The 25,428-nt window shown below is 40.9% G+C and overlaps 1 protein-coding gene across 3 annotated transcripts in view; it reads right to left on the minus strand.

The window, feature by feature from the left end:
* The window catches only part of Ncald (neurocalcin delta), a 403,438-nt gene that overhangs the window by 6,822 nt on the left and 371,188 nt on the right, over window positions 1–25,428 (minus strand). For all 3 annotated transcript variants that reach the window (XM_048801936.1, XM_048801935.1, XM_015486347.2), the window contains one exon: window positions 21,392–21,789. In XM_048801936.1, the coding sequence (XP_048657893.1) occupies window positions 21,392–21,769 (378 nt within the window). In that variant the 5' untranslated portion in view covers window positions 21,770–21,789. The remainder of the gene's footprint in view (window positions 1–21,391; window positions 21,790–25,428) is intronic.

Below are 25,428 nucleotides of genomic sequence, written 5' to 3' on the forward strand. Positions count from 1 at the left end.
ATGCTATCCTTCCTCCATTGCATGCTTTTAGCCCCTTTATCAAATATAAGATAGTTGTAACTTTGTGGATTGGTTTCTGTGTCCTCTATTCTGTACCATTGGTCCACTCGCCTGTTTTGGTACCAGTACCATGCTGTTTTTGTTACTATTGCTCTGTAGTCTAGTTTGAAATCTGGTATCACTATGCCGCCTGATTCACACTTCCTGCTTGGAACTCTTCTTTAAATGCAGGATCTGTGAGTGGAGCTGAGAAAAGAGGCCAGAGCTGAAGTTTTGTCCTTGTCAGCTTCCATGCTGATGGGAGCAGATGCCACTGTGCTTAAGCCTCATCTTGAAGAGAGAAGCTGCAGAAGATATTCCCCAGGTGGCAAAGACAAGTGGGGACTACTATAGTCTCCTCCTAGGCCTCAGGAGACTACATGACAGACACCTGACAGTCTTCTCCAAGACAGATATTCTCAGTCTCTCCCAATCCATCCTGATGCTCCTCCCCACTGTAGTACGTGACCCTGATCTCAAATTCCTTCCCAGTAAGCTTCCAGGTGTTGTAGGGACACACGAGGCAAGGCCCCAAAGATAGCAGGAAACAGTTTTATTTGGCTTCAGCCAGGTTCAGAGGGCACAGCTTTTGCTGTAATCAATTAATCCCCTGAACCCCGAGTTCAGGGAGTTTCAGAATTTTATACACAGCATGTAAGGGAAGGGGCTCAGAAGTTCACAATCTGCAGAAGTTCACATAAAAGCAGCTTTTTCTTTCACTGTTCTGGGCAAGTTAACTCTTCAAGGACAACATCTGAGAAGGGGAGAGCTTCTTCTCCCCTTTCTTTCCTCCCCCTGCCAGCTGTTACCATGGAGCCCAGTTGGTAACTTATCTTAGAAATGTAGACATCTCTGTGAAGCCCCAGCTCAAGGCCAGAGGCCTTGTTTGCACATTTCTACAAAGTACTATACTGGCTATGTTTGTGAAAAGCTAGTGAGAGAGTGTCCAGCACCTGGAGGGCTGGTATCTTCCCAGCCAGTGGCCAAGTAAAACAGGGCAACATGAAAATAGGAAGTTTATCTACTTTGGACTCTTTCGCAGAGACTCTTTTGCTGACAATCCTAAAATCAGCCATGGTGAAGAGGGCTTTTCTGTGGAGAAAGGGGGTGCCACTTCACAGGGAGCTCTGACATGGAAACAATCTGCCTTCAGGGTTTGGGATCAAAATACTTGTCCGATTTCAGTTCAGAGATAGACTCAGCACAGCTATGAAATCTGATGAGCAGTAGAGGATTCTACCAAAAGAGTTTTGTAATTGCTATTGAAACTGTGTCCCCACCACCTGTGACCTCTCCGGGGTACTCAGAAGGGCCTGGAAGGCCTCAGTTATCAAATATAGTTTTTATTTAGGAAGAATAATATAAATTCATTATTTTTTATCCCCAGATCATGACTTTGCTGCTCAGATTCACTTTGAACACCTTAGACCTGGGGGGAAAAAAAAATAGATTTGCCAGGGAGAAGCAGGAGATTCCAGAAAGTTCTCAAGCTCTGGGCAAGCAGAAATCAGGAAAAAAAAGGCAGCTAAGTGAAGGTGATCTCCAATTGGGAAATGTGGGAGCAAAAGGGGACACTCAAGGTTAAACTTCTCTGGTTTACATTCTTGTTTGGGATCAACTGGGCCTGAAATCCCTGAAATATTCTGGACCAACAGATACTCCAATCTCAGTCAATAAAATAAGAACGAAAGATGGACTCTCCCATAGTACTGACCCCTGGGCTGATTTCATCCCTAACCTGATCCCTCAGGTCAGGCTTCTGGGTCCCTGTTCTCTCTCTCTCTCTCTCTCTCTCTCTCTCTCTCTCTCTCTCTTTCAGTACTGGGGATTGAACCCAGGGTGTTCTACCACTGAGCTACATCCCCAGCCCTTTTCATTTTGTTTTGAGACAGGGTCTTATTATGTTGCCCAGGCTGGCCTTGAACTTTCGATCCTCCTGCCTCAGCCTCTTGAGTAGCAGGATTATCAGTGTTTGCCAATGTGCCTGGCTCTGAGTCTATCTTAAACCTACCCAAATCCCTTACTGAACTCTAGTGCTGCCCCCACAGTGAGTGCTCTTGGAAGGTCATGAGCACAGCCCTCTCCGGGGGTGATGGGTGTCATTGCTAAACGCAGTCAGTCAGCTTTCCCAAGAAGTGCTCACTGAAGTGTCTCTGGAGGCAAAAGATGAGCCATACTCTGTCCTCCTCCTGGACCTTGCTGTCCCCTCTGCCCCAGGTCTATGCTACCGTCTGTACTAGGGCCATAGCACCATGTGCCAAACTGCTTGGGACACCTAATTCCAGGAAAGACCACTGAAGATAGAGATCTTTTATCAAGTGGAGACACAGAGGCTCTGAAATCTGCAGGGCCAGCTGAATATTCAGTAAGAGGAGTAGAAAGCACAAGTGTCCCCACACCAGCAAATGACTCTCGAGGTCTTGTCACCTTGCTTCAGCTTTCTTTGCTAAATGGAAATCTTTTCTGTAATTTCCGACCTGGGCAAAGGGGAATCAGTGACCCACATGGATTTCAAACTCACACCATTTGCGTATTTTGTGAGTTCATAAGCTCAGGAATGTTAGATTAACAACAGCAGAACAGAACCTAGACATGGGTGCTCACCAGGCCACATCAGCTCAACCTCTACTGGGCGAGAGCTGACCCACTTCAGGAGGGCTGGAGGTGAAGAGGGAGGAGCATGTACAGACAGGATGAGTTTATATTTGCCAAAAGTCTTAGGGAGGCTGTGTGATTACCCATCCTCAGCCTTCTTTGGGCCTAGGTTGTTCCTTCTGGAGTCTGTTCTAGCCTCTAGGATCATCTCCCTGGCTCCTTGTAGTTATCACTTGTCCATGATTGGCCCAAGAGGGCAATTCCCAGCTCAGATATTCCACAAAGCCATTGAGTCCACCGACCTGACACACATCTTGTTTTCCTGGATCAGTGGCGTTATTTACACTCTTTCCTCATCTGAGTCTCACCTCCTTCTCTCCCCTCCTCCTTGATATCCTGCTCAAGTGTTGGGGGCAGATGGAAATGTGACCCTCCTCCAGGAAGCCCTCTGTAATCATCCTTTCTTCTATTGCTACCTATAATCTCTCTTCCACTGTACAAGACAATGGCTCTGTATCACCTCTTTGGGAATCCTTCATTTTACTTACCCTAAACTGTAATTAGCTAGGATATTCTCTTTTTAGATGTGACAGTGACAATCAAGGGCAACTGCTCATCAGATCCTTGATGATGCTTAACACTGGGTCACACACAGAGTCAGGCTAAGTGCAGAGAATTTGTTCAGGGATAGCTGATCCACTCCATCACCTCTTCTTATGTCTCCTCTCTCTCCTCTTGGTTCTACTCCTTTTTTTTTTTTTATAAAGTTCTCTCTTTGTCCTTTCATATTTTTCGTTCCCATCATTTTTTCTTTTTCTCCTCCCTCTTGTTGCATAACTAACGTATTCACGTAAAACTCGGATTCCTAATCTGTCAAAAGCTATGGCCTCCACCCTTAGAAATCTTACACCACTGCAGGTGATTTCAGGGGCTTTTGAATTTGGAAGCTCATCCATAGACCCCAGGTTATAAAACCCTCTACTCCTAGTTCATTCTATCCATTCACTCATTCATCAAATGCTTACTGAGAAACTATTATATACCAAATACTATGGATGGTTCCCCCAGTCTTTGCCCTCATAGGAATTACTGTTAAATAAGGATGACAGGCAATATTAAAATGACCAGAGAAATAAATGTAAGGCCACTGTTGAGTGCTACCGAGGAAGGTGTGTAATCTTGTAAGCGTAATGGGGATTGGGCCTTGGCAGAGGGTTAGGACAGCTTCCCTGAGGACTGATGATTGAAAAAAGAGATGAAGAAATCATGGGGTTTAAAGAGGTAAAGGGCAGAGAGAAACACTTTGGAAGCTCAGGGTGGGAATGGCAGGAAGACCACAGGATGTGTAAGAGCAGGTGGGGACAGGCAACATGGCCTCCTAGACCAGGATAAGGAATATATTTCTCCTGCCAGCAACAAAATGGTAGAATTGGTATTAAATTTGATTTTCCTATTTACACCCACTTTCCAAATCTGCCTCTATACCCTCTTTTTTTTTTTTTCAAGAAATCATGTTCAGAGAATTTAAGAAATGGTCAATCAAAATTGTTCCACAATTGTGTCTTGTCTGCTCTGTGCTTGTGGTGGGGATACAATAGTCAACAAGATGGTTGTGGTCTCTCTCCTTTTATATGTCACCTGCCTCTCCTTACAGATACCCTACTGCAGCCCCAAAGTGCCCCTTTCTGGAGCTCTGTTGAAATGGGCGTGGTCATTCCAGCAAGGCTTTAATAGCAGTCATAAAAGCCATCCCCTAGGTGCCTCTGGACCTCCCAGCATCGAGTAAAACCTACTGGTCTGGGACACTCTGTAGAACTTTCAGCCCCTAGGGTTGGGGCTCATGAAACACCCCTTCTTAGGATTCTGATGCAAAGCCAACTAGCACTAATCTAGAAGTCATTCACCTAACATTCTTGTATTCTTTTTTCTTTTTTTTTTTTGGTACTGGAGAGTGAACTCAGGGGCACTTAACCACTGAGCCACATCCCCAGATCTTTTTCACATTTTTTTTAGAGACGGGGTCTCCTGAGTTGCTTAGGACCTCGCTAAGTTGCTGAAGCTGGCTTTGAATTTGTGATCCTCCTGCCTCAGCCCTTTGAGTTGCTGGGATTATAGGCATGCTCCACCATGCCCAGATTCCCCTGATATTCTTGGTTGATCAGATGCTTTAAAGACCAAGCAAACACATGAGCGTGGATAGAAAAGGGGACTCTCACATGCAATAGAGTGGGTCACTATTAGTCTCTCAATCCTAGGCTGAAGAAGTGGAGCCGGTACAGAGACTGAGAGCAGGTTAGTGTAAAATACAACATAAGCTCTCCCTCCTGCCGCCTGCCCCATGGGAACGAGCAGACTGACTTGAGGGCAGCTTTGCCTGCTGGGCTCGGGGACACCCAGGGTAGAGTGCAACTGGGTTGAGGAAGAAGCAAGATCTCCATAAGAGGCTCATGTTTCCAGGTGGCTTTTTCGTGGCACTCATACTTTTCTCTTTAATGTGTATCAAGTCATCCCTAGAGATGAGTGGACTATTCATAAAACCAAGTCCGTGATGTGGGTGGTTCCAGAGAAGTCAGCAGAGAGCTGAGGGGATGAGTCGAGGTGGTGTCCAGAGTGAGGTACTGGACGATAGTCGTGCAAGACCACGACTTGGGGAATGATCTCTGTGCTCCCTTCCACAGCATCAATGACCAACAGCTGATTGTTAGAGAAATTCAAAATCTGGGACTCCACTGAAGAGAGAGAAAAAATAAAAAAGACACAACCCCAGACAGCAATCTGAAGCAAATCATGTTGTTGTTTTTTTAGCTCCAGTTTCCCTGTTCACCCCTCCCCATCCCCAAATTTAATGGGATTAAACCATGAAGAAACCAGGCTATTTCTCCACTTTAATTTAGTGATGTCAGTGAGAGGCCTAACAGGACCATCCTGTTTTTAAGTAAACTTGGGGAGTCCTAGTCTTGTCTCTAGGTAAATGCAAAGCTTTGGGACACCCAGGAGCCCAGCACTGCCTCCACCCAGCAGGTTCAGGATAGCTCCCAGCTGTGACCAGGACCCCTACCACCCTCCTTGTGACCTATCTGAGTATTTTCTTCTTTTTCCCTCAGAGGGAGCACACTGTTGGAAGGCTGGAAGGGAAGGACTCAGTCTGAACTGACAGAGGTTGTGGGGTTAACAGAGGCCAGGCACAATTCCAAGAGTCAATGCTCCATGCTCTCTCTGAAGAAAACCAGACTGACTCTTTCCATCAGAAAATTTAGCATCTTCCAACAGGGAACCAGAAATTCAAGATTCTCTGACAGCAGACTAAGGGCAAAAGAGGTTGAGCTATGCTGGGTTGTTTTTAGATTATAGATAAAGAACAGCACCCTTCTTAGAAGGATTTATATACCAGAAAAAGAGGTTGGAACAGGCCTCGAAAATCCTCAGAAATTTTAAAAATAGGATCATTATCTATGTAGCTAAATGACATAAATACTTTCTCACTTAGAGCTAGAAGAATAAATTGAATTAGTAACTTCCATACTTCCCCATAGTGTTCTACCATGGTCCTTGAGCCTTAAGCATCTTCGTTACTAGGGAGAGGGTGAGAGGAGAACAGGGTCCCACCCCTCTTTCAACCAAAGAAGTTCCCTTCTGACATTAAGTTTCATGTAAGATTTTCCTTAAAAACCCAAAACCACAATTTTTGGTGCTAAAAATGGAATTCGAATACATTCAACCACTGCGAATATTCTTGCCTTTGTGATAATATGATCCTTTTAAAGATAATTAGTCAAAGATTTGTGTGCTGACTTGTACTCTCAGCACAATAGCTTACTGTTTGAAAGAACCCAGCACCATCCCTTTTATAAATCAAAGAATTAGGCCTGGCATGTTGGTACCCGCCTGTAACCCAGCAGCTCCGGAGGCTGAGGTAGGAGGATCAGGAATTCAAAACCAGCCTCAGCAAAAGCAAGGTGCTAAGCAACTCAGTGAGACCCTGTCTCTAAATAATATACAAAATAGGGCTGGGGATGTGCCTCAGTGGTTGAGTGCGCCCGAGTTGAATCCCTATTACCAAAATAAATAAACAAAAATAAATAAATAAAAGAATTACAGAAAGTCAAGGAAGAGTGTTCTTCTGCTCAGAGGTATCCAAAGGCAGAATTGTGATAGGCTGCATCACACAAGGAAATTAAATATATATAAGCAGAGACTAGACAACCATTGCTGATGATGCTGTAAAGAAGTTTTTGTTTTTTTCCAAAACTCTTTCCAAGAAATATCAGTCTTTCAAGATGCTGTAAGACCAGAGAAAGGCTGTCATCAAAACAGCTTGAGAAACGCTGCTTACTTTACTCTTCTTAGACAATCACAACGCACATGAACATATTAGAGACTGAGAATTCCTGCGGTTAAGACGCCCCTTGAATTCTGTTTAACCCAGAGTCTGCCAAACTGGTTTGAAGAGACCCTTTTTGTGACAGAGCTTCTATGAACAGCTGATGAAACTAGCATCTGAGCCAGGACTGAGTCTGGCCCCTTCTTCAGCTGGGCTCTGTTTTCTGTCCCTCTGTTTTACAGAAGAGGTAACGTGGCTTGACTTCCCAGGGATGTCTTAGTCTCTTCAAGACAGGGGGGTTATTCTTATTCATCTGTGTATGTGCTGGAGTCTGAGACTTCAGTTAACCAATGTTTATTGGCTTTACAAGCAAAAGGGGTGATGCTAAATCCTTCAGATTTAGGGAGGGACAGCGCAATCTTGTCTTTGAGAGCTCCCAGTACAGGTGGCAGAAGGACAGGTAAGGCGACGAGTACCTTAAAATGAGAGCAGAGAGTGCTGCTTCTGACCAAGAAGGACTAGTAGGAACGGAACCCACTCTCAACCTGAAGCAACAACAGTAAAACTCAAAGGCCAGTATGTACAAATCCACAGTTTTCAGGTCACTGGAAATTAGGCAGCAAAGGATAGTGGTCCCTGAGAAACTTGAAACAAAAGAGATAGCTAGTTGACTACAGCCCCAGCTCAAGCCTTGGGGACATTTTCAAGCCACAGTGCCAGGAAGGTCCCATGTGGGCGAACTGACTTGCAGGGATGGAGTGGCCAGTCTGAGGGATGGAAGTGTCTAGCATTCACGGGACAGAATACAGAAGAGAAAGCTGCCGAGAAAGAACTCCAGGGATCTGTGGCAAGTCCCCTCGGGTATCCAGCTGGGCTGTGTATGTGTGAGAAGAAACTACCCAGGACTGCGGGGAAATAACCAAGCAAAAGGATTAGGATTCGAAGGAAGAGTAAGAGCATCCATATTCACCAGCCATAGAAGGCCTCAGGATTTGTGGGGTGCTGGCTACTCAAAAGGGTCTTAGTATTGAGGATTAATTAGCCCTACATGAGCACTGCTCTGGTGTCACCTAATGAATCTTAAAAAGAAAGTTCTAGAAAGTTACAACTGCTTCCAAGTAACTTATTTGCATCCCAGAACAAAACTTAAGAATATTTATAGGACTACAAAAATATCTAGCAACCAGCATGGTAAAATTCACAATCCCTGGCATCTAATAAAAAAATTGCAATTGCCAGTCACACAAAGAAGTAGGAAAATGTAACATAGAAGGAGGAGAAAAAGCAATCAATTAAAAGTAATCCAGAAATGGCATAGGTGTTAGAATTAGCAGGACACTGAAATAGGTACAAAAACCATGTTTCCATAGGTCCAAAAAGTAGTGATATGGAAAGCGTAAAAAGGACCTAAAATATCAATGAATTTGAAGAAAATGGAATGAAAAACTACTCAAAAGAAAACAGAAAATTCAAAAATTATAATGTAACAACATCAGTGAACTGTTTGATACCTTTGAGCCACCTAATGAATATGCAATTAAAGACCTTGAAGAAGAAAAGAGAGAGTGGAACACAGAATAATATTTGAAAATATAATTTACTGCAAACATTCCAAATTTAATAAAAACTATAAACCCACAGATCCAAGAAGCACCTTAATAGGAAAAAAAATCTTCCAAACAAGTAGAAACAGATAACCTGAATATCCCTTCATCTAACAAAGACATGAAATTTGTAGCTAACCTTCTCATTAAGAAAAACTCCAAGGCTGGGGTTGTAACTCAGTGGTAGGGCATTTGCCTCACATGTGTGAGGCACTGGGTTCGACTCTCAGCACCACATATAAATAAATAAAAGTTCATCAACAACTAAAAAAATATTTTAAAACAGAAAACTCCAGGCCCAGATAGCTTCATTGGGAAATTCTACTAAACATTTAATGAAGAAATAACACCAACTTAAATGTACTGCCAGAAAATTGGGAAGAAGAGAAGAGATCTCAACATGTTTCAAAAACCAGCATCAGTCTGATAACCATACTGAAGGTTACAATTCATTCTGTAAGGCCAGCATTGCCTGACAACCTAACGAAATAAAAGATATCACAAAAAAACTTCAGACCAATACACCACGTGGACAGAGAAGCGGAAAGGCTAAACTAATTTTCAGCAACTTGAATCTACAATATACTAAAAGGATAATACATCGTGACTTATCAGGATTTATTTCAGGAATGTGAGGCTAGATTACTATACAAAAATTAATCAATGAAATTGATTGAACTATATTAAACTATGTTAACAAACTAAGAAGAAATATATCATGATTTTCGTAGAGAATAGAAAAAAATTGATAACATGCAACATCCATTCATGATTAAGAAGAAAAGAAAAAACTTTCATCAAGCTAAGAAAGGAGAGGAGCTTCATGAAAAACTGACAGCTAATGTCATACATTATGGTGAGGACTGAGCGGTTTTCCCCTAAGACTGATATTGAGATAGAATGTCCATTTCTACCCTCTCTTATTCAGTATTGTATTAGGTGTTCTAGCCAGTGCAATAAAGGACACCCAGATTGGAAATAAAAGAGTAAAATTCTCATTTTTTTTCACATAGACAATATATTTGTCTATGTGCAAAAAAATATCTGTTGAAACGTCCCCAGAGAAACCTTCAGAGAAACTAATAAATTAGTGTAGTCAAGGTTCTAGTGTTTGATATACAAAGATTAATTGTATCTCTATATTTTAGAAATAGCTATAAATTGATATTTTAAAAAATATGATTGTTAATAATATCACTTACAATACAATGAATATTATTAAATAATTTAGACAAAATTATTTAATATAGTAGACTAAAGACCACAAGTTATGAGACGATCTGCCAAGTTCATGAGTTGTAAGACTCCATGTTGTTACAATGTTAGTTTTCTTCAAATTGATCTATGGAATCAGTGTCATCCCAATCAAAATCTCAATAGCTATTTCTGCAAAAATTGATAAGTTCATTTTAAAGTTTACGTGGAAAGATGAAAGACATGAAATAGCCAAAAGGACTTTGAAACAGGGGTGCTTAATAAAGTCAGAGGACTAATACTACCTGACTTCAGGACTTCTTTTGAAGCTACAGCAATCAAGACAGTGTGGTATCATTATCATAATAGAAAAATAAATCAATGGAATGGAATAATGTCCAGAAATAGGTTTATACATATGTGGACAACTAATTTTCAACCAGGTACAGAAGCAATTCAGTGTGTGTGTGTGGGGGTGTTCTTTTCAATAAATGAGGCTAAATCCATTGGATATTCATATACAAATGGATGAACTTCAGTGGGTACCTCACATTATATTAAACTGTTATGAAGACATGAATTGGTGTAAATATACTATGTATACAACCAGAGATATGAAAAATTGTGCTCTATATGTGTAATAAGAATTGTAATGCATTCTGCTATCATATATAAATAAAAAAATTATAAGAGCCAAACTTGAAATTTTTTTTACTTCTGTAAATACATGTTAAGAGGTTTAAAAGGTGTGCTAAAGAATGAGAGAAAACATGCAAAGCAAGCATCTGATAAAGAGCCTGTATTGAGAATAGATAAAGAAGTCTCAAAACTCAGTAATAAGAAAACAAAGCATTCCATTTTTAAAATGGGCAAAAATTTGAACTATCATATTTCAACCAAAAATACATAAGAATGACAAATCACACTCAGAAATATGCTCAACTTATTAGTCATTAAGAAAATGCAGATTAAAGCCACAATGGAATATAATCAATCATATGCCTATTAGAGTAGCTAAAATTACAGACTGACCAGCCAAGGGTTGACGAGGATCAGAGGAATTAGAAGTCTCATACGTTGCTGTTGGGGAGGTAAAATTTTGCAACCTCTTTGGAAAACAGTTTTTTAGACAGTTAAACCAACTGTATTCCATTCAGTAATATAGCACGTCCCCTTATTGCAATATAAACCTACTAACCATTCTGTTCCTATTTACCCAAGAGAAATGAAGGCCTATGTCCATACAAAGATTAGTACACAAACGTTTACAGAAGATACTTTTTGTAATAGCCAAAAATTGAAAACAAATGTTCCTATACAGGTAAATGAACAATAATGATAAAAGCATGTGGTATCTGCATACTGTGGAATAGTACTCAGCAAAGAAAAGAAATAAATTACTGGCATATATAACATAGATGAATCTCAAAATAATTATTCTGAATGAAAGAAGCCAGGAGAAAAAGAATACACAATATATGCTTCAATTTATATAAAATTCTAGAAAATAAAAAATATAGGGACAGAAAGCAGATTAGCGGGAAAGTAGATCAGTGATTGCCTAAGGAGAGTAAGTAGTAGGTACGGATGAGTGTAAAAGATTTTGAAGGGTCAAAAATAAATATTGGAGAGTTGTGGATGTTTGTTACCTTGATTGTAATATGTACACTGTCAAGACTTACACTTTTTTAAAGTATGTACAATTTATTTTATGTCAACTTTACTTCAAAGAAGTTATTATTATTATTATTGTTTGTAGTGCTGGGGATCAAATTCAGGTTCTCATGCGTGTCAAGCAGGTATCCTACCACTAAACTATACGCCCAATCTTAAGACTATTTTTTTTTTAAAGAGAGAGAGAGAGAATTTTTTTTTTTTTTTTGTAGATGGACACAACACAATGCCTTTATTTTTATGGGTGCTGAGAATCGAACCCGGGTCCCGCCCGTGCTAAGTGAGCACTCTACCACTGAGCCACAATCCCAGCCCCTAAAACTATTTTCAAAATTCTATTGATAAGATTGTAAAGTGGGGCTGGGGATGTGGCTCAAGCGGTAGCACACTCGCCTGGCATGCGTGCAGCCCAGGTTCGATCCTCAGCACCACATACAAAGATGTTGTGTCCGCCGAAAACTAAAAAATAAATATTAAAATTCTCTCTCTCTCTCTCTCTCTCTCTCTCTCTCTCTCTCTCTCCCCCCCTCCCTCTCTCCCTCTCTCTATCTTAAAAAAAAAAGATTATAAAAGTAATTATATCTTTAGTGAAGTAGTTCATGATTAAGTAGCAGCCATCTATTTAAAATTAACAGAAAATAAGGGCAGGATTGCAATGGAGGTATCCATAAGAAACTATGGGAAAATGGGCATGATTTGGTTAAAGGGATGGGGTGGAAATCAGGGTAGATAAACTCTATGGAGTGAGGGAGAAGCAGGTGTCAAGAGGGTACTCTAGCCCACTGCTGGAGGAAAAGACTATGGACGTGAGAGAACATGGTGCCTTTTGGAATCTTTCAAGTGACCTTTAGCTGAGGTGAGAAGTACTCAAAAACTACAGTATGAGAAAGGTTTTCAGGGAGGGGGTGACCCCTGTCACAAAGTCCTTAGTAAGGAATTTAGGCACCTGGTGTGGGTAGGAAGGCATCGTGTTAGCTTTCCATCACTAAAATGAAGTACCCGAGACAATCAACTTATAAAGAGAAGAGGTTTGTTTTGGCTCACGGTTCGGGAGGTTCCAGTTCATGATCAGCAGTCTCACTGTTTTGGGCCTGTGGCAAGGCAGGGGAACTTGGTGGTGCAAAATCTTTTACCTCGTGGCCAGGAAGCAAAACAGGGAGTGAGACTGGAGTTGGGCTCGCACAGTTCCCTTTAAGGGCATCCTCCACTGACTGCAGGACTCTCCACGGGCCCCGCCTCCTAGAGACTCCCACCAGCACCATCCCTACAGTTGAAGGACTTAACACATGGCCCTTTAGGGACACTCAAGACCCAATAACTCTACCAGGAGAGGGACACAATTCTATCTGCATTTTTGAAAGATCCCTCTGGCATCCTTGCGAGGAAAAGAATCGTGGTGGGAGGTGAGTGGAGCAGAAGACCTGCTGGAAATGTGTGGTATAAGTACATTTTCCAAGGAAGGACAGAACAGTATTTCCAGTCCCACACAATCTTCCAAAACCTCACCACTGCCCATCAAGATGTAGACTCTAGGCTCCCTCCCACTTTATGAGCTGTGGAGATCTTTGTGACTGCTTTGAGTAGGAGTAGATGGTGGAAGTGATGGTTTGTGACCTCGAAGTTAGGACACAGAGAGATACAGCTGTGCCTGGTTCTCTTCCTGGAGACCTACATCTTTACAGCCCTGAGCTGCCCTGCAAAATGTGTGGCCACCTCAAAGCCACCCTGCAGGAGACATCCCACAGAGAGACCACCACTGACTTGAAATGAGAGTGGCAGGAGGAATGGACAGGAATGACAGATTTGCAAACTTGAGGACGCTGGTGTAATAGTTTTGGTGACTGCCTGGGTATGGGGATAGATGATGGAAAAGTACCCAGTTGTCTTTGACTTGGTGGCAGATGAGTGGTAAGGCTATAGACAAAAAGAAAGGGAGGAAGGAAAGGAGGGAGGAGAGAGAAAGGAAAGAAAAAAAGTTTTGGGGGTGGGAGACAAGGATGCATTTGTAACGCTGACTTTGAAGTTCTGGAACAACAAACAGCTTAGTGGAGATGTCCATTAACAGTCGGACCCAGTGGAGAAGAAGATCTGGAAGTAATCTGTTTCTTTGTCCATAAAATAGGGATAATAAAGTGGTTGTGAATTAAACAAGATAATCCTTGTGTACCAGAGTGAATAGTGTCTTGCAAAAATTCCTGTCCACCCAGAATCTGTAGATGTCACTTGATTTGAGAATAGGGTCTTTGCAAATGTAATTATGTAAAAATAATGAGCATACTGGATTAGGGCATGCCCTAATCCATAACTGGTGTCCTTATAAGCGAGAAATTTCAACACAGACATACAAGGACAATGGCAAGTGACCATGGAGGCACAGACTGGAGGGACAAAGTTGTAAGCCAGGGGCCCCAAGGAGTGTGGTAAGCACAAGAAGCTAGAGAGAGGCATGGAACATACCCCCTGCAGAGCCTTTAAAAGGAGCCAAACTTTGCTGATGCTTTAATTTTGGGCTTCTGGCCTACAGGGCTGTGATAGAACATTTTGTAATGGTAGCCCTAGGAAACTGACGCAGCATGGGAATCTCCCACCACTACGCTTAGTCCGTAACATTCCTAGAGAGGATGAGACTTCTCAGAGGCAATGGAAGAAAGAGAGCCGTGCTGGATCCCTGCTTGGGAATATCTATATTTAGGAAGCAGGAGAATAAAGAGGAATTCACAAAGGATTCTGGGAGGGAAAAGCCAGAGAAGGGCCATTTGGTAGTAGATACTCACTCTCATCTGCCAGACGTCATACTTGACACTGAGAGTTAATTTAAACTCTTACACTATAGTGTGACTTGCAGTGTCAACCCTTTAATAAGAAAGGGACAAACCCAACACATGGATAAGCAGGCACGATGGCGAATTCTTAGAGAAAATCACTAGCCTATGCCACTATTTTAAATAATTTTCTCCAGAAAAATCTAGGTTGCCTTCCAGAGTAACGTCTGTGGTCCAAATTCATGAATGAAAATAAGGCAATGTTTTTGGAACTGAATGCCCAGGAACCACGTAAGATGGACTCAAAGATCTTTCCTACTCCTTGCTTTTCCCCGCCTAGAATCAGTATACTGTGTCACGTCTCCAAGAAGCATATTAAAAGTGACATAGTGTCTATGACATGAGTTTAGAAAGGTCTTTGGGGAAAAAATGCAAATGCCACTCAGGATATGTGTCTAAAGCCTATGTAAAGACGTCCCTTTGATCCTTATTTTGATCCTCTGTGGCATAACTACTCATAGGAGGGTTGTCTAAATTGTCACAGTTGGCACTCTTGAAACCAGACAGGATTAATGGGACATTTATTTATTCCTTTGCAGGAATACCACCATGACCCCCTCCCCACCAAACCCAAACCTACTGCATGACCTTGTTCATCACAAGGGTGAATTAAAAAAAAACCAACAACACACACACTTCTAAAAGAAAGCCAAAATCTGCTGTGATGGGGTGCCAGTGTGCCCCAAACTCCCCTTCTTCAGGTTTCATGGATTCAAAAAATATGAGAATGTGGATTAGGGGGTGTTCTAAAGTTCACCCTGCCATCATCCAAAGTGCTGGTGAACCCTGAATCACAACTGGGAGGGAGCAAGTCTCTTGTCAGACAGCAGGTATTTGAACTCCAAGTATTTTCAAAGCAGTCATTAACATCCAAAGTGCTGAACATGCTAATTACAAATTATTACAACCAGATGTTTAAAGCAAGCTTCCCTGAGGACTGCTGTAATATTACATCAGCCCATAGATTCCTTTTGGAAAGACTTGAACTTGAACTTGAGAATAAATCTAGATAGCTGTTCCCCAAATTGTCCCTGTGCATGACTGTGTGGGCTGGGTCAATGGGTTTGGGGAATTCCTGTCATTTTTCACCAGTGGGAGATTTAGTTGGGTTACCTCCCTTTCTTTTATGAACATACATTTCACAATGAGGTCATTTTAATGGAGGATCCTGCCCTTCGCAGTACTCTGTCCACTGAATTGGAAATGAGCTCACTATATTGAGCTGGGAGACATCCTGTCCCAGATTTGGAAACTGTGGTAGTGATAATTACTGTCAAAATTTATCCAGTGATGCTCCCCAAAAGGCACCGTGTTAGCTGCATTACTTAAAATAACTAATTGAATCCTCACAATCACCCAGGATTTACAACACCAAACTGCCTCTGTTAAAAAAAAAAAAAAAAAAGGAAGTTGAGCCCGGAGACACAAGAATAAGACATCATGACTCAAGGAGATGGGAAAGAAGGGAGAGGGAGGTTGAAGTAGTTAAAAGGCAAGGGATATCGACCCCCTTTGCCCAGGATGCCTACTGTCACATTCCCATTCTTCCTTTGGCTTCCTCTTATTTTGAGTACAGATGATCAATTTTTGTGGAAGACTGTCATTGTCATTCAATCCTAAGTGTAATGCCAGTTCATAGACATCTAACCAACGACAGCTCCGTAGCTGACCTTTCAGGGGTCCTACTTAGTTACTTTCTAGGAACAGAAGGAAGGCAGTAGAATTCCATTTTCTTCCTACATTCTCTCCCTGGGTGTGCTGTGGTCCCATGCATGGACTCTTCCCACTGTCTCCCAAGGTCCCAGAGAGTATAAGCATTGGTGGCAGAATTCGTAACACCACTCCCTTTCTCTTTTGGTCCAGTCCTCAGCCTATGCTGTGATGCGCATGGGTATTCAGACTGCTTCCAGAAGCAGAGGGGGTCAGGGAGCTATGAGGGGTAGGGAGGATTCTCCATCCTCTTGCAGAACAGCCCCCCACCCCCATGGAGAAGAGAGAATCTAGCATAAGCATAGTCTTAATCTGGCTTAAGACCCCCAAGAGATGATTTTGATGCAATAACAAAATATTGAGCCTAAATCATGCTCCTGTATTTGTTATTAAAAAAAATGAATGTGAAAAGGTTCATTTAAGGTCCTAAAAATAAATCTGCATATGGTTTTGCTTGTTCATCCAGATGTTGATACTGCACACAAAAAAATGTTTTATTTAAAAAGGAACACATCTAGGGTTGGGATGGTAGCTCAGTTGGTAGAGTTTGGCCTGGCATGCACAGGGCCCTGGGTTCAATCCCCAGTATGGAAAAGAAAGAAAAAAGAAAAAAAAAAAGAAATACAACTGCATTTTGACATATATGGTAAACTGAGTAATGATACCCAAGATTTTTCCATGTCCCAATCCCTAAAACCTGTGAATATGTTACTTTACATACTAAAAGATGGCTTGCATATTTAATTAAGGATATTAAGATGGGAGGATTCTTCTAGATGGTTCCAGTGGAACAAAAAAAAAAAAAAGAGAGAATAAGATGCCCAGAGGGAAAGGTGTCATGATAGGACTCAATTTGATATTGCTGACTTAGAATGAAGAGGGGTGCATACCAAGGAATATAGGCAGCTTCTAGAAGCTGGAAAAAGCAAGTAAAAGGATTTTCCCTAAAGCCTACAGAAGGAACAAAGCCTAAGGACACCTTAATTTTAGCCCAGTGAAGCTGATCTTAGATTTGTGACTTATGGAACTGTAAGATCATAAATTGCAATTGTCTAAAGCTATTGGTTTGTGGTATTTTGTTATAGCAGCATAGGAAACTAATACCATGCATTTCAGTACTATGCAGAATCCACAGTAGTCTCATGAATTTTGGCGTTTATCAAAATTAGGAAATATAAAATAATTCCATCTTGTTACCACAAATAATATTCTTAATACCAAAACTAAAATACAGGAAATGACATCTGAGAGAAACTATTACAGAATCTGTGAATTGCAGTTCTACACCCCAATCATTTTCTACCCTAATTAAACTAGTTTTCATCCCCACTTGTACTGTGACCAATTATTAGTCTTTGTAGGTAAATGACCATAAATCATTAATTAATCATTAACCATTAATTTTTGCAGGGCACAGTGATGAATGCCTGTAATTCCAAAGACTGGGAAGGCTGATTCAGGAGGATCACAAGTTCAAGGTCAGCCTCAGCAACTTAGCAAGACTTTGCCTCAAAATTGAAAATATTACTACTACTAATAATAATGGGGTGTAGCTCAGTGGTAAAAGTGCCCCTGGGGTGCAATCCCCGGTGTAAAAAAATATCATTAATTTTTATTAAGTTGCTTGACTTTTTAAGTCTTGGAGAGATCCAGATTCAGTCAAGAATTTATGCATCTACACTCATCATCAAATTCCAAGAGTTATGTCAACAAATAGAATCTTGACTTCTTTATGGTTCTCCTGGGTCACAACTAGTTCCACCTCATCACTTTCTATGGCATGAAACAGAAATTTTACCCAGGAACAAAGTAGAAACTTAACACTCCATGGCTTCTTTGAACCCAGTGAATGTAAGTGGTGCAGACCAGCTAGAACAAAGAAAAGAGGATCCCACAAAGGCACAAAGCTGACAAGGCCTACAGAGTATGGGTTTTTCAAAGGAAAGGAAAAAAAAAAAACGATTAAAAAAATTAAATAGAATGAGAAGCTCAGTAAGATTTTACAGTAAATTCCAATGCACCCAGAATAATAGAAAACAGGAGATTAGCATAAGAATGTGACAGAATACATGAATTGTCAGTTTGCAAAGTAGCAGAACAAAATAACATAGCTCTTAATATGAAAATAGCTCAAAATTTAATTTAATCTCTTTGATGATGTGGAAGTTGCTTCAGGGGTGCTGCAATATTTCCTGCAGTCATGAATATTAATCACCAGGGTGTGGTGCTGGGAGACAGGGCATTTGAGCCTTCCATGGACAGGCACATTGAGAACCGCAGATACGTAGATATTTCTTGAGGAATGTGTGTCCTTACCATTAAGACCTGGAAACCTGCTGTGGGCCTGTGAGTCATGTTGGAACCCTATAGCAACTAGCGTGGCAGGCTAGGTGCACCTTCATTTTCATGATCACTTTTGATGGTTGCCAGGGGCTTGTTTAGTGCCTGTTAGCGACTTGTGAATGTTCACTGTAATTTTTCCATTCTGTTTTGCAACCTGGATTTCATGCATAGGGATGGTGTCTATTTTCCTCTATACTATTTATTCCCAATGCCAGGCACTCTGTAGGTGCAAAATGAACAATTAGACATAAAATGAAGCATGAATAATTGCTGATCTCCATCAGCCCACATGGTCTGAAGGCTCCTCACTGCTTTGGTGTCCACATCTTCAATAGTGGCCATGAAATCAACCAGGACAGGTGGGTGAAAATGTTAATCAGGAGATTTCACAGTGGCTGATGGGAATTTCTTTTTTAGATTCTAATCAAGAAACAATTCTCTCCTAAAGAAGAATATATCTATCTTTTTTCTCTATAGAGGAGCAGAGGCCAGCACTCTCAGATTGAGAGAGAGAGAGAGAGAGAACAAGCACAAGCCTTGGCCAGTAAGGCCGACTGGATTGTGGGACCCCAGTCTCTTCCTCAGTCTGTCTCTTGCTTCCCAGCCATGAGGTGTGCAGTTTTGCTTTGCCACATACTCCCTCCTTGATGTGCTACCTCGCCACAGGCCCCAAAGCAATAGAGGCAACCCATCATGGATTGAAATCTCCAACTTGGAGCCTTTTCTCTTTATAAGTTGATTTTCTCAGGTATTTGTTATAGTAATAACAAAATAATATAAACTAAATAATATAATGAATCATCTTTAAAATCTCAATTTTGCTTAATTAGCAAAGATTAAGAAAAATTAGAACAGAAAAATGATATGGAAATACCCTTTACACACTTGGGAAAGCAATTTGGCAGAATATATCAAGAACTTTAGAAATGATCATGCCCTTTGACCTAGTAATTTTCCTTCTGGGAATCCATTCTTAGGGAATAAACTTAAAAATAGAAAAAAAAAAGCTTTAAACAGAAGGATTACTGATGTTATTTTATTTTTTAAAAAGTTATGTTTAATGTTTTGAACAACCAATAAAAAAAAGGTAAAAATAATAAATAAAAAGTTATGTTTAACAATGAAAGTTGGAAATAACCTAAATATCCCACAACAGGGTAAAATGTAGTAAATTATAATATATGATAGGACTGTTATTATACAGCCATGGAATTGTCTTTATTAAATTTTTTATGTATGGAAATACTTGTGTTACTATGTTAGTAAAAATGGCAACATAGAAAACTTCTATAAATTATTAAATCAGTTGGATATTTTTAAATGCATGGAAATAGGATAAGGAAAGATGTATTTAAATAATCATCAGCAGTGATTCTCTTTGTTGGTAGGGTGGAATTATGAGTAATTTTCCGTCTATCTTTTATAGTTTTCTATACTGCCTGTATTTTTATAGATGTTATACTTTTTGTACACTTATCCTAAGGGAGGGGAGAGAAGATTTATTTCTGCTTTAGGCTCATATCTCTGAGGAATTCATTTAACCCAATTTTTTCAGATGCTCTGGATGTGAGAAAAGCTACCTGTGGCCCAACTGGATAGGTGGTTGTCAGATCTTGGAGAGTTCCTGAATGAGTGCACCTGGGAGAGGGAGTCATTTGGGATCCCTGTTCCTGCATCCCTCCAACAGGTCCTTTAAAAGCCATATGGGTTCAGTCCCATTGGCCTGAGAGGAGGCCTCAGGCCTCAGTGTCAAGGGTCCATCCTGAGTCATTGTTATAGGTCTCTCTTGGGCTCTGTCCCCAATTTCAATAATCAGGAGGTTCCTGGAGATTCTTTGTAGCCAAGACCCCACCTCCACCCTCATCCTCTCCAGCAATAGCTGAGTTCCTATGTCTCCTTGTGGTACATCCCCCCTGCCCACCTAGCACTCCACTATTCTCCCAGGGGCTGCAGCTCTACCTCAGCAGGACATGTACTCCGATGCCCTGGGATGAGTGTGGCGTCTGCATTGAGACCCCCAGAAAGCCAAGTGTCCACCCTTTTGTACCCGCTGTCTGCCATCACTTGCTTCCCTGTGTGCCCCATTCACTGCCAAGATCCTGAGCGACCACAGCACTCATTGTGGTGCCCGCCCACCCAGTTCTTCTTATCATCTGCTGCTGAGGCCCTTCTAGCCCTTTCCTAAGACCTGTGTCTGTCTCCTTAAATTTGTCTCTGGGTCCCACTGCTGTCCTTGCCATGACCATACCTCCTTATCCTGCTTCCCCCCTCCCCAAAGTGTGTTTGGGTCTCCTAAGGAAAATGTAGCCAACACTGAGACCCATTCTCCTGTTTGGAGCTTTCTCTGGGTGAGTAACCTGGGGAAAGCAAATGGAGTATATCTTATTAAAGTGACAAAAGTATATCTTATTAAAGTGACATACTACAGTGTTTATCTTTGATGGAATGAATCTGAAGTCTAGAGTTTTTCTTTGAGAGTCTAATAAATTTGTAAGTTAATGATAATGATAATGAGCTTATCAATGTGGGGGTTGGCACTGTGCTAAGCATTTAACATGGAGTCATGTCTGATCTTAAAATAACCTCACATCATGGGTAGGTATCACTGGTAGATATATTTCACAGAGGACACTGCTTCTGTGAACTAACTTGATCAAAGTCACAGAGGTAGTGACATAAGATGCAGGACATGAGCCCAGTTCAAAGTTTAATCATTAACACCACTCCAGAGGATGTGAACCCCAACCCCAGGGCTCCAGGTCCAGGCAAGCCACTGCAATGGGTATATACAACCAACTGAAGAGCACATGTCCATCTTCAGTGTAGGGATTACTCTAAAGCAACAGTAACCTGAAAGGCAGGATTATGGGCCCAGTGTTGCCAGAGCTCCTGAGTTTTCAAGACATGTTACCCATGTGAAGTTTTATGTGCAATCTCCTTGCCCTGTAATGCAGCTTCAAACATTTTATAAACATTGAATGAACTAAATAAAATGCACTGATGATCTACCAGTTTGCAATTTCTGCTCTGTGCACTTTCCAATTTTTTACTTATGACACACACTCTTCTCCTTTGAAAGGGTTACATACCTGCACAATCTCCAGCATCTCTGCCTTGCTGATGTAGCCGTTTCCATCCAGGTCGTACATGCTGAAGGCCCATTTCAGCTTCTGCTCCAGCTTCCCCCTCGACGTTACACTCAGAGCAATGATGAATTCTCTAAAGTCTATTGTCCCATCTCCATTTGCATCAAAGGTACGGAAGACATGCTCTGCAAATTTGGAAGCATCCCCGTAAGGGAAAAAGTTCCCGTATATTTTCTTAAATTCTTCCATTGACAAATGTCCGCTGGGGCAGTCTCTCAAGAAGCCTTTGTACCATTCCTGGATCTCATGTTCTGTAAAGTCTGTGCTCTCCAGCAAGTCCTGCATGACCTCGGGGCGAAGCTTGCTGTTCTGTTTCCCCATGCTGGCTGCAAGAATTCAAGCTGCAGAGAGAAAAGAAAACACACTTAATTTTCAGAGCTGTTCTTACGGGGCAGATTAGATCATTTGTGATTGTTCCTTGGAAAAAAGAAATAAACTCTACACAAGTCCAATAACATTGTCTAGGTTTTGCAGTCAGCCACACAGGATAATGGAAAGACAGTCTAGGTGAAGAGGTAGGGAAAAACTATCACAGATGGGAAAATTGATATTTATTTTATACAAAGCTAACCTGAGAGCCGAAGATGACAGATGATGATGATGATTGATAGATAGATAGATAGATAGATAGATAGATAGATAGATAGATAGGATAAGAAAAACACAGAGAAATTAATTGGTTACTTAGTTCCATCTTATCAGTTTCCAAGAGGTTGATCATGGCTTTATGAAGACTGATTCTAAACCAAATCCAAGAACTAGGAGGGAGAAGCAAAATAGAGTAAGAGGAAAAAAGAGGATAAAAGAGAATTTAATACTTTTTTATTGCTAGAGTATTTCTAAGAAAGTGTGGCTTGGGCACTTCCAGAACAGTATCAACACAGACACAAACAAAGGAAATGGAAGCACCCCCAATACAAGGAAAGGCTACCAAGTAAATCACTACCCACGTTGAGCTTAGATGGTCAAGATGATGCTTCGTAATGTTGTCTATGTCCTATGACTGTGGTTTATGAAATAAGTTCCAAGTTCCTTTTTAAAATACAAATAACTTTGTATTTTCTTATCATTAGCACATATCCATAGTAACATAGTAAGACACAGTACTGTATAAAGAAAAAAAAATCTGCATCATTGGAAACCCTAACCCTTAAAGAGAGAACTCTCTAGAATATTGATGTGCAGTCTTAGGGGGGTCTTAGGATTGAGGCATATTCAAGACAAGAACCTTCTCACAAAAGGGCTCGGCACTTGTACTTGGCACTTTTCTTCTATTAAAAAATTCTGAAAGTAGGCTTGGACAATTACAGAATATAAGAGAGCATAGCCCCATTTCCATCCTGACAGCCGATTTTCCACACCATGGTATTTATTCCTTTTTATCTGCTCTTTCCTGCTACATATTCAGCCCTGAGGGCAGAGTCTTCTTGGGGGTTGCTTTATCTCTGCAGCGCCCATGACATAGGGCATCTGGCGAACTAATGAACGGAAGCAATGACTGAAAACCGTGGCTGGAAGGCAGAAGAATAATTACAATGTGGAAATATGGAATAGTCTTCCTAGAAGAGGAAGACTTCATTTTTGCCAGAAAGCAGGGGGTGGGGGTGGGGGGTCTGGCTTTCAGGATGCTATTTGCCGACTAAAAGCTATCTATAGTCAAGACTTGATCTCGAGATCTCTTGATATTGAGCTGTCTGTCTGGGACCTTCACTATCAGGAAATCGTTATAGGACAGTGTGTGCACCTCTCACACCTCAGGCTTCTTTCATAATATCTACAGACCAGGAAACAAGGAGGGACCCTTATGAACTGCCAAGTTCATTGATTGGGGTTTTTCTAAGTTTTATTTTATTTGTAACTGACACATAGTAGTTGGTCATTTTCATGGGATACAGTGTGGTATTTCGATACATGTATACATTATATGATGATCAAATCAGGGAAATCAGCCCATGCATCACTTCAAACATTTATCCTTTTTCTCTTTGTGGTGAGATCATTCAAATTCCTCTTTTTCAACTCTTTTACAATATACCATGCACCTTACTATTTATAGTCACCTTACTGTGCAATAGAACATTAGACCTTCTTCCTGCTAACTGGAACTTTCATGGTCTCACTCATACACAGAATCTAAAAAAGATGATTTTGTTTTCTAAGTTCTGTACTCAAGGTGGAACTTGGTAAGGGTTTTGCTCATATGCAGGCATCCTCCCAAGAGTAGGGAGAATGGACAACCCTTCGTAGAAGCATGATCCACAACTGCAGGAAGATATTTGTTTTGGAGGTCCGTCTCTATGTGGAATCAAGCAAACCCTACTTTACCCAAGAGCAACATAAACTACAACTCCAAAATGAGCACAAGTAAAATTTATTAATTGAGCATTCCAATAACTTTCACTTCCCTCTTGTGTCCTTTTCTTTCTAGAAGGTTTAAAAAAAAAAAAAACAAATTTAGGCTGGTTTGTAGTAAAAATTTAAAACTGCCATTTAGTTGCTAAGTTGGCAATTTGCCTGAGGTCAGAATTCAGAAACATGAGGTAATACATAATACATGGGTTTACAGAGCTCTAAAATATTTAATGGAATTTACAAGTCATTTCAGGTTTTCCTTTTGGGGAGATCTTGAGAATATAGCTTTTTGGTGCAATGCTCAATCAAATCACCATTATTATATGTGCAAATCACTGTAGGCCTGGCTTTGGAGAGGAAAATTGCCACGTTGATATTTAAATATATTCCTTTAAAGAATAATTTTTTTTTCCTGAATATACAAAGCACTATTTCTTCAAAACTGAACTTAAGTTCCTTTCCAAACATTCAAAAAGTGCTTCTCATTTATTAGCTGTTTTGCACTAGAAGCAAATTGCCTCAGCATTTTGGCTAAGTCTCCCGCCGAGAATGATCTGTGTGCAGCTATTTTTCAGTAAACAGTAATTAAACCACATTTACAAAATCATTAGCACAGAAAGGCCATAACACAAACAAGGCAGAAGAGCACAGAATAAGTTATTTGGGAAGCGGGTGTTTGCAATTTAGTCCAGAATTTGTTTCACTAGATGACTACGAATACTTTACTGAGTCGGGGGACTGACTTGAGAGACATCTGGACTTGGTTAGACCGCACACCAAAAATCTCCAGGGATGTATGGTAGAGTTTCATTTCTTGGGTGGGGAGGGAGAAGACAGGGGTGCCTATAATACCTTCTTCCTTTGGAAGACAGGAATTTCTGCCTTGTGAGTTGGAGCTGGTCAGGGGTGGCACAGACAATAAATACCATGGGGGAAAATACAACATTAATTAGCAGTCAAGAAAAAAATAGTATGGAGACAAAAGTTGCACCTCAGGTCAAATCCTTTTACTCATTAAAATACTTATTTTGTGCCAGAAGAACATAATGAAGAAAAGGTCAGGAAAAGGAATCAAAAGCTTTAGTTCAAAGCCTGCTCTGTTGCTTATTAGCTCTTGGGTAAGTCACTTAATTTTTTGATGTACCTCAGTTTTTCCACCTATATAATGAACTCTACACTATGAGCTCATACTTTATTGATTTAATGTAACCATATATGTAAAGTATTCAGTTAGGACCAGACTCTGTGGTAAATGAAAATAAAATCTTATCCCTGATGATTGCTATGTTGTATACAATTTGTTCCCCCAAAGAGTCTTGTGCTAGAAGCTTGGTCTCCAGTGAGGCAGTATTGAGGTGGTGATGTGAAGAGGCGGGGCCTATTTCAAATCCCTTCACTCCTCACCATCTCCCTGGCCACCACCTCAGGCCAAAGCACCATCAGCTTCTTCCTGGTTTTCTACAACAGTAGAATCTCACTTCTCACTCTTGTCCCCCCTCTCCCCACCCCTGACTCCAATCTACTTTCCATTCAGTTCTCCAGAGTGACCTTTTAAAACACAAGTCAGACTATGTCACTCCCTTATTTAAAGTTCTGCAGGCGCTTCCCAGCACACTTAGAATAAAGTT

Source organism: Marmota marmota, unplaced genomic scaffold, assembly GCF_001458135.2.
Source record: "Marmota marmota marmota unplaced genomic scaffold, marMar, whole genome shotgun sequence".
Classification (NCBI taxonomy): Eukaryota; Metazoa; Chordata; class Mammalia; order Rodentia; family Sciuridae; genus Marmota; species Marmota marmota.